The sequence below is a fragment of the Glandiceps talaboti genome, chromosome 9 (assembly GCF_964340395.1).
Source record: "Glandiceps talaboti chromosome 9, keGlaTala1.1, whole genome shotgun sequence".
Lineage (NCBI taxonomy): Eukaryota > Metazoa > Hemichordata > Enteropneusta > Spengelidae > Glandiceps > Glandiceps talaboti.
In genome coordinates this window covers 1,989,771-2,005,507 of record NC_135557.1, presented here as the reverse complement: position 1 = coordinate 2,005,507, position 15,737 = coordinate 1,989,771, and the positions used below count along the sequence as shown (strand labels likewise).

General features: G+C 35.9%; 1 protein-coding gene across 4 annotated transcripts in view; it reads right to left on the bottom strand.

Annotated features, from left to right (window-relative positions):
- Window positions 1-15,737, bottom strand: part of LOC144440294 (double-strand break repair protein MRE11-like) — a 145,095-nt gene that overhangs the window by 100,837 nt on the left and 28,521 nt on the right. For all 4 annotated transcript variants that reach the window (XM_078129653.1, XM_078129654.1, XM_078129655.1 and 1 more), the window contains exon 6: window positions 9,034-9,175. In XM_078129653.1, the coding sequence (XP_077985779.1) occupies window positions 9,034-9,175 (142 nt within the window). The remainder of the gene's footprint in view (window positions 1-9,033; window positions 9,176-15,737) is intronic.

Genomic DNA, 15,737 nt, shown 5'->3' with positions numbered 1-15,737 from the left:
TCAATAACAAATGGGGTGTTTATAACTATGTTTGGCCATATCAATAACAAATGGGGTGTTTATAACTATGTTTGGCCATATCAATAACAAATGGGGTATTTATAACTATGTTTGGCCATATCAATAACAAATGGGGTATTTATAACTATGTTTGGCCATATCAATAACAAATGGGGTATTTATAACTATGTTTGGCCATATCAATAACAAATGGGGTATTTATAACTATGTTTGGCCATATCAATAACAAATGGGGTATTTATAACTATATTTGGCCATATCAATAACAAATGGGGTATTTATAACTATGTTTGGCCATATCAATAACAAATGGGGTATTTATAACTATGTTTGGCCATATCAATAACAAATGGGGTATTTATAACTATGTTTGGCCATATCAATAACAAATGGGGTGTTTATAACTATGTTTGGCCATATCAATAACAAATGGGGTATTTATAACTATGTTTGGCCATATCAATAACAAATGGGGTGTTTATAACTATGTTTGGCCATATCAATAACAAATGGGGTATTTATAACTATATTTGGCCATATCAATAACAAATGGGGTATTTATAACTATATTTGGCCATATCAATAACAATGGGGTATTTATAACTATGTTTGGCCATATCAATAACAAATGGGGTATTTATAACTATATTTGGCCATATCAATAACAAATGGGGTATTTATAACTATATTTGGCCATATCAATAACAAATGGGGTATTTATAACTATGTTTGGCCATATCAATAACAAATGGGGTATTTATAACTATGTTTGGCCATATCAATAACAAATGGGGTATTTATAACTATGTTTGGCCATATCAATAACAAATGGGGTATTTATAACTATATTTGGCCATATCAATAACAATGGGGTATTTATAACTATGTTTGGCCATATCAATGACAAATGGGGTATTTATAACTATGTTTGGCCATATCAATAACAAATGGGGTGTTTATAACTATGTTTGGCCATATCAATAACAAATGGGGTATTTATAACTATGTTTGGCCATATCAATAACAAATGGGGTATTTATAACTATATTTGGCCATATCAATAACAAATGGGGTATTTATAACTATGTTTGGCCATATCAATAACAAATGGGGTATTTATAACTATATTTGGCCATATCAATAACAAATGGGGTATTTATAACTATGTTTGGCCATATCATATAATAACTATTTATAATTGTGTTTTTGTACCTCAAAAATAAATTGTGAAATAACACACGTATACAAATTCCTTGTTTTGTAATGGAATAAATTGCAAAATATTAAATTAAAGCTGCAAGCAGTGTTTGCAAGGCGCAAGTGGTTTACCCAGCATGCAATGATGTGTTGTATTGAGGTTTTGTTGTCTTCCTTCTACTGGCAAATTGTAAGGTTATCTATACACTGGTTTCACAGAAGAACATTTTCAAAATGATTTGGAGGGAAATCCAATATGGCCGCCACTGTATTTCTTAAATCAATGATTGCTGTGAAACTATGAAATTTTTTCTTGTTTATAAACTTTAAAGTAGCCAAGTAGTTCATTCTATTTGCCAAAATGCAAGTCAATCAGTGCAGTGCTTTTGGAAAAGTTGTCATTTTTAAATTTTCGTAAAATCCAATATGGTTGCCATAGCGGTCAATCAATTGCAATGCTTTTTGCAAACTTGAAAGAAATCACTTAGATGATGTATAATTATGCAAAAGATCATACCAAATGGGCTGCTTGTTCTGGAGAAGAAGATTTTTAAAGGAAAAACGTCATTTTTTCAAAAATCCAATATGGCAGCCAAGGTCACGTGACCACACAAGATTCTATTTACAAAATTAAAAGGGCAGGGGACAAGCATATTACGTACCAAAGTTTGAGCCAATTGGACCCCTAGGTTTTGAGAAGAAATCATTTTAAGATTTTCATGAAATGATCTTGAATGAACACTTGGTTTTGAATCTGTTGTTTTCTTTTAACTGCACTAGTTTGTAACTGTAGTAGCAGACACCCAGAGTCTATTCATACACTCTGAACAGTACTTATATATAATATCTTACACTCTGAACAGTACTTATATATAATATCTTACACTCTGAACAGTACTTATATATAATATCTTACACTCTGAACAGTACTTATATATAATATCTTACACTCTGAACAGTACTTATATATAATATCTTACAATCTGAACAGTACTTATATATAATATCTTACACTCTGAACAGTACTTATATATAATATCTTACACTCTGAACAGTACTTACATATAATATCTTACACTCTGAACAGTATTTATATATAATATCTTACACTCTGAACAGTACTTATACAGGGCTCGAAATTAACGGTAGCCCCGTGTCATTTGGCTAGTCTTACCTAGTCCATATAAATCTAGTCTTACCTAGTCCATATAAATCTAGTCTTACCTAGTCCATATAAATCTAGTCTTACCTAGTCCATATAAATCTAGTCTTACCTAGTCCATATAAATCTAGTCTTACCTAGTCCATATAAATCTAGTCTTACCTAGTCCATATAAAACTAGTCTTACCTAGTCCAATAAATCTAGTCTTACCTAGTCCATATAAATCTAGTCTTACCTAGTCCATATAAATCTAGTCTTACCTAGTCCATATAAATCTAGTCTTACCTAGTCCATATAAATCTAGTCTTACCTAGTCCATATAAATCTAGTCTTACCTAGTCCAATAAATCTAGTCTCACCTAGTCCATATAAATCTAGTCTTACCTAGTCCATATAAATCTAGTCTTACCTAGTCCATATAAATCTAGTCTTACCTAGTCCAATAAATCTAGTCTCACCTAGTCCATATAAATCTAGTCTTACCTAGTCCAATAAAACTAGTCTTACCTAGTCCAATAAATCTAGTCTTACCTAGTCCATATAAATCTAGTCTTACCTAGTCCATATAAATCTAGTCTTACCTAGTCCAATAAATCTAGTCTTACCTAGTCCATATAAATCTAGTCTTACCTAGTCCATATAAATCTAGTCTTACCTAGTCCATATAAATCTAGTCTTACCTAGTCCATATAAATCTAGTCTTACCTAGTCCATATAAATCTAGTCTTACCTAGTCCATATAAATCTAGTCTTACCTAGTCCAATAAATCTAGCATTACCTAGTCCATATAAATCTAGTCTTACCTAGTCCATATAAATCTAGTCTTACCTAGTCCATATAAATCTAGTCTTACCAAGTCCATATAAATCTAGTCTTACCTAGTCCAATAAATCTAGTCTTACCTAGTCCATATAAATCTAGTCTTACCTAGTCCAATAAATCTAGTCTTACCTAGTCCATATAAATCTAGTCTTACCTAGTCCATATAAATCTAGTCTTACCTAGTCCATATAAATCTAGTCTTACCTAGTCCATATAAATCTAGTCTTACCTAGTCCAATAAATCTAGTCTTACCTAGTCCATATAAATCTAGTCTTACCTAGTCCATATAAATCTAGTCTTACCTAGTCCATATAAATCTAGTCTTACCTAGTCCAATAAATCTAGTCTTACCTAGTCCATATAAATCTAGTCTTACCTAGTCCATAGAAATCTAGTCTTACCTAGTCCAATAAATCTAGTCTTACCTAGTCCATATAAATCTAGTCTTACCTAGTCCATATAAATCTAGTCTTACCTAGTCCATATAAATCTAGTCTTACCTAGTCCAATAAATCTAGTCTTACCTAGTCCATATAAATCTAGTCTTACCTAGTCCATATAAATCTAGTCTTACCTAGTCCATATAAATCTAGTCTTACCTAGTCCAATAAATCTAGTCTTACCTAGTCCATATAAATCTAGTCTTACCTAGTCCATATATATATAGTCTTACCTAGTCCATATAAATCTAGTCTTACCTAGTCCAATAAATCTAGTCTTACCTAGTCCATATAAATCTAGTCTTACCTAGTCCAATAAATCTAGTCTTACCTAGTCCATATAAATCTAGTCTTACCTAGTCCATATAAATCTAGTCTTACCTAGTCCAATAAATCTAGTCTTACCTAGTCCATATAAATCTAGTCTTACCTAGTCCATATATATATAGTCTTACCTAGTCCATATAAATCTAGTCTTACCTAGTCCAATAAATCTAGTCTTACCTAGTCCATATAAATCTAGTCTTACCTAGTCCATATAAATCTAGTCTTACCTAGTCCATATATATATAGTCTTACCTAGTCCATATAAATCTAGTCTTACCTAGTCCATATAAATCTAGTCTTACCTAGTCCAATAAATCTAGTCTTACCTAGTCCATATAAATCTAGTCTTACCTAGTCCAATAAATCTAGTCTTACCTAGTCCATATAAATCTAGTCTTACCTAGTCCATAAAAGAAAAGTTAAAAGAAAACAACAGATTCAAAACCAAGTGTTCATTCAAGATTCAAACTTACCACTACATTACATACAGATATGACTGACCACTAAGTAACAGATATAATGTCTTTTTATAAGTAATTAAATGACAAATTATTAGTGAATATTTCTTCAGTTACTTGATAAAAAAAATATTGTTGAGTTTCAGCTACTGCGGAATTAAAAATAAATATCCTATTTGTGAAAATATCTGACTTGCAGCTACTGCAGGTTTAGTCCAATAAATCTAGCCTTACCTAATCCAATAAATCTAGCCTTACCTAGTCCAATCAATCTAGTCTTACCTAGTCCATATAAATCTAGTCTTACCTAGTCCAATAAATCTAGTCTTACCTAGTCCAATAAATCTAGTCTTACCTAGTCCAATAAATCTAGTCTTACCTAGTCCATATAAATCTAGTCTTACCTAGTCCATATAAATCTAGTCTTACCTAGTCCATATAAATCTAGTCTTACCTAGTCCATATAAATCTAGTCTTACCTAGTCCAATAAATCTAGTCTTACCTAGTCCAATAAATCTAGTCTTACCAAGTCCATATAAATCTAGTCTTACCTAGTCCATATAAATCTAGTCTTACCTAGTCAATATAAATCTAGTCTTACCTAGTCCAATAAATCTAGTCTTACCTAGTCCATATAAATCTAGTCTTACGTAGTCCATATAAATCTAGTCTTACCTAGTCCATATAAATCTAGTCTTACCTAGTCCAATAAATCTAGTCTTACCTAGTCCATATAAATCTAGTCTTACCTAGTCCATATAAATCTAGTCTTACCTAGTCCATATAAATCTAGTCTTACCTAGTCCATATAAATCTAGTCTTACCTAGTCCATATAAATCTAGTCTTACCTAGTCCATATAAATCTAGTCTTACCTAGTCCATATAAAACTAGTCTTACCTAGTCCATATAAATCTAGTCTTACCTAGTCCATATAAATCTAGTCTTACCTAGTCCATATAAATCTAGTCTTACCTAGTCCATATAAATCTAGTCTTACCTAGTCCATATAAATCTAGTCTTACCTAGTCCATATAAATCTAGTCTTACCTAGTCCATATAAATCTAGTCTTACCTAGTCCATATAAATCTAGTCTTACCTAGTCCATATAAATCTAGTCTTACCTAGTCCATATAAAACTAGTCTTACCTAGTCCATATAAATCTAGTCTTACCTAGTCCATATAAATCTAGTCTTACCTAGTCCATATAAATCTAGTCTTACCAAGTCCATATAAATCTAGTCTTACCTAGTCCAATAAATCTAGTATTACCTAGTCAATATAAATCTAGTCTTACCTAGTCCATATAAATCTAGTCTTACCTAGTCCATATAAATCTAGTCTTACCTAGTCAATATAAATCTAGTCTTACCTAGTCCATATAAATCTAGTCTTACCTAGTCCATATAAATCTAGTCTTACCTAGTCCATATAAAACTAGTCTTACCTAGTCCAATAAATCTAGTCTTACCTAGTCCATATAAATCTAGTCTTACCTAGTCCATATAAATCTAGTCTTACCTAGTCCATATAAATCTAGTCTTACCTAGTCCATATAAATCTAGTCTTACCTAGTCCAATAAATCTAGTCTTACCTAGTCCATATAAATCTAGTCTTACCTAGTCCAATAAATCTAGTCTTACCTAGTCCATATAAATCTAGTCTTACCTAGTCCATATAAATCTAGTCTTACCTAGTCCATACAAATCTAGTCTTTCCTAGTCCAATAAATCTAGTCTTACCTAGTCCATATAAATCTAGTCTTACCTAGTCCATATAAATCTAGTCTTACCTAGTCCATACAAATCTAGTCTTTCCTAGTCCAATAAATCTAGTCTTACCTAGTCCATATAAATCTAGTCTTACCTAGTCCATATAAATCTAGTCTCACCTAGTCCATATAAATCTAGTCTTACCTAGTCCATATAAATCTAGTCTTACCTAGTCCATATAAATCTAGTCTTACCTAGTCCATATAAATCTAGTCTTACCTAGTCCATATATATATAGTCTTACCTAGTCCAATAAATCTAGTCTTACCTAGTCCATATAAATCTAGTCTTACCTAGTCCATATAAATCTAGTCTTACCTAGTCCATATAAATCTAGTCTTACCTAGTCCAATAAATCTAGTCTTACCTAGTCCATATAAATCTAGTCTTACCTAGTCCATATAAATCTAGTCTTACCTAGTCCATATAAATCTAGTCTTACCTAGTCCAATAAATCTAGTCTTACCTAGTCCATATAAATCTAGTCTTACCTAGTCCATATAAATCTAGTCTTACCTAGTCCAATAAATCTAGTCTTACCTAGTCCATATAAATCTAGTCTTACCTAGTCCATATAAATCTAGTCTTACCTAGTCCAATAAATCTAGTCTTACCTAGTCCAATAAATCTAGTCTTACCTAGTCCAATAAATCTAGTCTTACCTAGTCCAATAAATCTAGTCTTACCTAGTCCATATAAATCTAGTCTTACCTAGTCCAATAAATCTAGTCTTACCTAGTCCAATAAATCTAGTCTTACCTAGTCCATATAAATCTAGTCTTACCTAGTCCATATAAATCTAGTCTTACCTAGTCCATATAAATCTAGTCTTACCTAGTCCATATAAATCTAGTCTTACCTAGTCCAATAAATCTAGTCTTACCTAGTCCATATAAATCTAGTCTTACCTAGTCCATATAAATCTAGTCTTACCTAGTCCATATAAATCTAGTCTTACCTAGTCCATATAAATCTAGTCTTACCTAGTCCATATAAATCTAGTCTTACCTAGTCCATATAAATCTAGTCTTACCTAGTCCATATAAATCTAGTCTTACCTAGTCCATATAAATCTAGTCTTACCTAGTCCATATAAATCTAGTCTTACCTAGTCCAATATAAATCTAGTCTTACCTAGTCCATATAAATCTAGTCTTACCTAGTCCATATAAATCTAGTCTTACCTAGTCCATATAAATCTAGTCTTACCTAGTCCAATAAATCTCTCACCTTGTCCAATAAATCTAGTCTTACCTAGTCCATATAAATCTAGTCTTACCTAGTCCATATAAATCTAGTCTCACCTAGTCCAATAAATCTAGTCTTACCTTGTCCAATAAATCTAGTCCAATAAATCTAGTCTTACCTAGTCCATATAAATCTAGTCTTACCTAGTCCAATAAATCTAGTCTTACCTTGTCCAATAAATCTAGTCTTACCTAGTCCAATAAATCTAGTCTTACCTAGTCCAATAAATCTAGTCTTACCTAGTCCATATAAATCTAGTCTTACCTAGTCCATATAAATCTAGTCTTACCTAGTCCAATAAATCTAGTCTTACCTAGTCCATATAAATCTAGTCTTACCTAGTCCATATAAATCTAGTCTTACCTAGTCCATATAAATCTAGTCTTACCTAGTCCATATAAATCTAGTCTTACCTAGTCCATATCAATCTAGTCTTACCTAGTCCATATAAATCTAGTCTTACCTAGTCCATATAAATCTAGTCTTACCTAGTCCATATAAATCTAGTCTTACCTAGTCCATATAAATCTAGTCTTACCTAGTCCATATAAATCTAGTCTTACCTAGTCCATATCAATCTAGTCTTACCTAGTCCATATAAATCTAGTCTTACCTAGTCCATATCAATCTAGTCTTACCTAGTCCATATCAATCTAGTCTTACCTAGTCCATATAAATCTAGTCTTACCTAGTCCATATCAATCTAGTCTTACCTAGTCCAATAAATCTAGTCTTACCTAGTCCATATAAATCTAGTCTCACCTAGTCCATATAAATCTAGTCTTACCTAGTCCATATCAATCTAGTCTTACCTAGTCCAATAAATCTAGTCTTACCTAGTCCAATAAATCTAGTCTTACCTAGTCCAATAAATCTAGTCTTACCTAGTCCATATAAATCTAGTCTTACCTAGTCCATATAAATCTAGTCTTACCTAGTCCATATAAATCTAGACTTACCTAGTCCAATAAATCTAGTCTTACCTAGTCCATATAAATCTAGTCTTACCTAGTCCATATAAATCTAGTCTTACCTAGTCCATATAAATCTAGTCTTACCTAGTCCATATAAATCTAGTCTTACCTAGTCCATATAAATCTAGTCTTACCTAGTCCATATAAATCTAGTCTTACCTAGTCCATATAAATCTAGTCTTACCTAGTCCATATAAATCTAGTCTTACCTAGTCCATATAAATCTAGTCTTACCTAGTCCATATAAATCTAGTCTTACCTAGTCCATATAAATCTAGTCTTACCTAGTCCATATAAATCTAGTCTTACCTAGTCCATATAAATCTAGTCTTACCTAGTCCATATAAATCTAGTCTTACCTAGTCCATATAAATCTAGTCTTACCTAGTCCATATAAATCTAGTCTTACCTAGTCCATATATATATAGTCTTACCTAGTCCAATAAATCTAGTCTTACCTAGTCCATATAAATCTAGTCTTACCTAGTCCAATAAATCTAGTCTTACCTAGTCCATATAAATCTAGTCTTACCTAGTCCATATAAATCTAGTCTTACCTAGTCCAATAAATCTAGTCTTACCTAGTCCATATAAATCTAGACTTACCTAGTCCATACAAAGCTAGTTTTGTCACTCCTTTTTGCATCAGCAATGGCGTAATTTCTATTTTTTCTAGAGACTGCACTTTACCAAAGTGATTGACAAGACCAGTTACACCAAGTATATCTAAAGCACACAGATTGTTTGGCTGAAAAAAAGAACAAATAAAGACATTGAAAATACATCAATTGATTTAAACATGTCATAAATGTGTTCTATAATGTCTTCTATTTAAAAAAACAAATTACCAACTTGGCTTACTATAAAATAATGATTCAGAACATTATAATTTCATGTACAAGAGATTACTTTCACTGGTGTGTGTGCATAGTAGACATGTTTATAACCTGAGTATGTGACTCTTACACTCACATGTCATAGGGTTGTGTCATATGTGACTCTTACACTCACATGTCACAGGGTTGTGTCATATGTGACTCTTACACTCACATGTCATAGGGTTGTGTCATATGTGACTCTTACACTCACATGTCACAGGGTTGTGTCTATGTGACTCTTACAATCACATGTCACAGGGTTGTGTCATATGTGACTCTTACACTCACATGTCATAGGGTTGTGTCATATGTGACTCTTACACTCACATGTCATAGGGTTGTGTCATATGTGACTCTTACACTCACATGTCACAGGGTTGTGTCATATGTGACTCTTACACTCACATGTCACAGGGTTGTGTCATATGTGACTCTTACACTCACATGTCATAGGGTTGTGTCATATGTGACTCTAACACTCACATGTCATAGGGTTGTGTCATATGTGACTCTTACACTCACATGTCATAGGGTTGTGTCATATGTGACTCTTACACTCACATGTCATAGGGTTGTGTCATATGTGACTCTTACACTCACATGTCACAGGGTTGTGTCATATGTGACTCTTACACTCACATGTCATAGGGTTGTGTCATATGTGACTCTTACACTCACATGTCACAGGGTTGTGTCATATGTGACTCTTAAACTCACATGTCACAGGGTTGTGTCATATGTGACTCTTAAACTCACATGTCATAGGGTTGTGTCATATGTGACTCTTACACTCACATGTCATAGGGTTGTGTCATATGTGACTCTTACAATCACATGTCACAGGGTTGTGTCATATGTGACTCTTACACTCACATGTCATAGGGTTGTGTCATATGTGACTCTTACACTCACATGTCACAGGGTTGTGTCATATGTGACTCTTACACTCACATGTCACAGGGTTGTGTCATATGTGACTCTTACACTCACATGTCATAGGGTTGTGTCATATGTGACTCTTACACTCACATGTCATAGGGTTGTGTCTATGTGACTCTTACACTCACATGTCACAGGGTTGTGTCATATGTGACTCTTACACTCACATGTCATAGGGTTGTGTCATATGTGACTCTTACACTCACATGTCATAGGGTTGTGTCTATGTGACTCTTACACTCACATGTCACAGGGTTGTGTCATATGTGACTCTTACACTCACATGTCACAGGGTTGTGTCTATGTGACTCTTACAATCACATGTCACAGGGTTGTGTCATATGTGACTCTTACACTCACATGTCATAGGGTTGTGTCATATGACTCTTACACTCACATGTCATAGGGTTGTGTCATATGTGACTCTTACACTCACATGTCATAGGGTTGTGTCATATGTGACTCTTACACTCACATGTCACAGGGTTGTGTCATATGTGACTCTTACACTCACATGTCACAGGGTTGTGTCATATGTGACTCTTACACTCACATGTCATAGGGTTGTGTCATATGTGACTGTTGCACTCACATGTCATAGGGTTGTGTCATATGTGACTCTTACACTCACATGTCATAGAGTTGTGTCATATGTGACTCTTACACTCACATGTCACAGGGTTGTGTCATATGTGACTCTTACACTCACATGTCATAGGGTTGTGTCATATGTGACTCTTACACTCACATGTCACAGGGTTGTGTCATGTGACTCTTACACTCACATGTCATAGGGTTGTGTCATATGTGACTCTTACACTCACATGTCATAGAGTTGTATCATATGTGACTCTTACACTCACATGTCATAGAGTTGTGTCATATGTGACTCTTACACTCACATGTCACAGGGTTGTGTCATATGTGACTCTTACACCCACATGTCACAGGGTTGTGTCATATGTGACTCTTACACTCACATGTCATAGGGTTGTGTCATATGTGACTCTTACACCCACATGTCACAGGGTTGTGTCATATGTGACTCTTACACCCACATGTCACAGGGTTGTGTCATATGTGACTCTTACACTCACATGTCATAGGGTTGTGTCATATGTGACTCTTACACCCACATGTCATAGGGTTGTGTCATATGTGACTCTTACACTCACATGTCACAGGGTTGTGTCTATGTGACTCTTACACTCACATGTCATAGGGTTGTGTCATATGTGACTCTTACACTCACATGTCATAGGGTTGTGTCATATGTGACTCTTACACTCACATGTCACAGGGTTGTGTCATATGTGACTCTTACACTCACATGTCATAGGGTTGTGTCATATGTGACTCTTACACTCACATGTCACAGGGTTGTGTCATATGTGACTTACAATCACATGTCATAGGGTTGTGTCATATGTGACTCTTACACTCACATGTCACAGGGTTGTGTCATATGTGACTCTTACACTCACATGTCATAGGGTTGTGTCATATGTGACTCTTACACTCACATGTCATAGGGTTGTGTCATATGTGACTCTTACACTCACATGTCATAGGGTTGTGTCATATGTGACTCTTACACTCACATGTCATAGGGTTGTGTCATATGTGACTCTTACACTCACATGTCATAGGGTTGTGTCATATGTGACTCTTACACTCACATGTCATAGGGTTGTGTCATATGTGACTCTTACACTCACATGTCATAGGGTTGTGTCATATGTGACTCTTACACTCACATGTCATAGGGTTGTGTCATATGTGACTCTTACACTCACATGTCATAGGGTTGTGTCATATGTGACTCTTACACTCACATGTCATAGGGTTGTGTCATATGTGACTCTTACACTCACATGTCATAGGGTTGTGTCATATGTGACTCTTACAATCACATGTCATAGGGTTGTCATATGTGACTCTTAAACTCACATGTCATAGGGTTGTGTCATATGTGACTCTTACACTCACATGTCACAGGGTTGTGTCATATGTGACTCTTACACTCACATGTCATAGGGTTGTGTCATATGTGACTCTTACACTCACATGTCACAGGGTTGTGTCATATGTGACTCTTACACTCACATGTCATAGGGTTGTGTCATATGTGACTCTTACACTCACATGTCACAGGGTTGTGTCATATGTGACTCTTAAACTCACATGTCACAGGGTTGTGTCATATGTGACTCTTAAACTCACATGTCATAGGGTTGTGTCATATGTGACTCTTACACTCACATGTCATAGGGTTGTGTCATATGTGACTCTTACAATCACATGTCACAGGGTTGTGTCATATGTGACTCTTACACTCACATGTCATAGGGTTGTGTCATATGTGACTCTTACACTCACATGTCACAGGGTTGTGTCATATGTGACTCTTACACTCACATGTCACAGGGTTGTGTCATATGTGACTCTTACACTCACATGTCATAGGGTTGTGTCATATGTGACTCTTACACTCACATGTCATAGGGTTGTGTCTATGTGACTCTTACACTCACATGTCACAGGGTTGTGTCATATGTGACTCTTACACTCACATGTCATAGGGTTGTGTCATATGTGACTCTTACACTCACATGTCATAGGGTTGTGTCTATGTGACTCTTACACTCACATGTCACAGGGTTGTGTCATATGTGACTCTTACACTCACATGTCACAGGGTTGTGTCTATGTGACTCTTACAATCACATGTCACAGGGTTGTGTCATATGTGACTCTTACACTCACATGTCATAGGGTTGTGTCATATGACTCTTACACTCACATGTCATAGGGTTGTGTCATATGTGACTCTTACACTCACATGTCATAGGGTTGTGTCATATGTGACTCTTACACTCACATGTCACAGGGTTGTGTCATATGTGACTCTTACACTCACATGTCACAGGGTTGTGTCATATGTGACTCTTACACTCACATGTCATAGGGTTGTGTCATATGTGACTGTTGCACTCACATGTCATAGGGTTGTGTCATATGTGACTCTTACACTCACATGTCATAGAGTTGTGTCATATGTGACTCTTACACTCACATGTCACAGGGTTGTGTCATATGTGACTCTTACACTCACATGTCATAGGGTTGTGTCATATGTGACTCTTACACTCACATGTCACAGGGTTGTGTCATGTGACTCTTACACTCACATGTCATAGGGTTGTGTCATATGTGACTCTTACACTCACATGTCATAGAGTTGTATCATATGTGACTCTTACACTCACATGTCATAGAGTTGTGTCATATGTGACTCTTACACTCACATGTCACAGGGTTGTGTCATATGTGACTCTTACACCCACATGTCACAGGGTTGTGTCATATGTGACTCTTACACTCACATGTCATAGGGTTGTGTCATATGTGACTCTTACACCCACATGTCACAGGGTTGTGTCATATGTGACTCTTACACCCACATGTCACAGGGTTGTGTCATATGTGACTCTTACACTCACATGTCATAGGGTTGTGTCATATGTGACTCTTACACCCACATGTCATAGGGTTGTGTCATATGTGACTCTTACACTCACATGTCACAGGGTTGTGTCTATGTGACTCTTACACTCACATGTCATAGGGTTGTGTCATATGTGACTCTTACACTCACATGTCATAGGGTTGTGTCATATGTGACTCTTACACTCACATGTCACAGGGTTGTGTCATATGTGACTCTTACACTCACATGTCATAGGGTTGTGTCATATGTGACTCTTACACTCACATGTCATAGGGTTGTGTCATATGTGACTCTTACACTCACATGTCACAGGGTTGTGTCATATGTGACTTACAATCACATGTCATAGGGTTGTGTCATATGTGACTCTTACACTCACATGTCACAGGGTTGTGTCATATGTGACTCTTACACTCACATGTCATAGGGTTGTGTCATATGTGACTCTTACACTCACATGTCATAGGGTTGTGTCATATGTGACTCTTACACTCACATGTCACAGGGTTGTGTCATATGTGACTCTTACACCCACATGTCACAGGGTTGTGTCATATGTGACTCTTACACTCACATGTCATAGGGTTGTGTCATATGTGACTCTTACACCCACATGTCACAGGGTTGTGTCATATGTGACTCTTACACCCACATGTCACAGGGTTGTGTCATATGTGACTCTTACACTCACATGTCATAGGGTTGTGTCATATGTGACTCTTACACCCACATGTCATAGGGTTGTGTCATATGTGACTCTTACACTCACATGTCACAGGGTTGTGTCTATGTGACTCTTACACTCACATGTCATAGGGTTGTGTCATATGTGACTCTTACACTCACATGTCATAGGGTTGTGTCATATGTGACTCTTACACTCACATGTCACAGGGTTGTGTCATATGTGACTCTTACACTCACATGTCATAGGGTTGTGTCATATGTGACTCTTACACTCACATGTCACAGGGTTGTGTCATATGTGACTTACAATCACATGTCATAGGGTTGTGTCATATGTGACTCTTACACTCACATGTCACAGGGTTGTGTCATATGTGACTCTTACACTCACATGTCATAGGGTTGTGTCATATGTGACTCTTACACTCACATGTCATAGGGTTGTGTCATATGTGACTCTTACACTCACATGTCATAGGGTTGTGTCATATGTGACTCTTACACTCACATGTCATAGGGTTGTGTCATATGTGACTCTTACACTCACATGTCATAGGGTTGTGTCATATGTGACTCTTACACTCACATGTCATAGGGTTGTGTCATATGTGACTCTTACACTCACATGTCATAGAGTTGTGTCATATGTGACTCTTACACTCACATGTCATAGGGTTGTGTCATATGTGACTCTTACACTCACATGTCATAGGGTTGTGTCATATGTGACTCTTACACTCACATGTCATAGGGTTGTGTCATATGTGACTCTTACACTCACATGTCATAGGGTTGTGTCATATGTGACTCTTACAATCACATGTCATAGGGTTGTCATATGTGACTCTTAAACTCACATGTCATAGGGTTGTGTCATATGTGACTCTTACACTCACATGTCACAGGGTTGTGTCATATGTGACTCTTACACTCACATGTCATAGGGTTGTGTCATATGTGACTCTTACACTCACATGTCACAGGGTTGTGTCATATGTGACTCTTACACTCACATGTCATAGGGTTGTGTCATATGTGACTCTTACACTCACATGTCACAGGGTTGTGTCATATGTGACTCTTAAACTCACATGTCACAGGGTTGTGTCATATGTGACTCTTAAACTCACATGTCATAGGGTTGTGTCATATGTGACTCTTACACTCACATGTCATAGGGTTGTGTCATATGTGACTCTTACAATCACATGTCACAGGGTTGTGTCATATGTGACTCTTACACTCACATGTCATAGGGTTGTGTCATATGTGACTCTTACACTCACATGTCACAG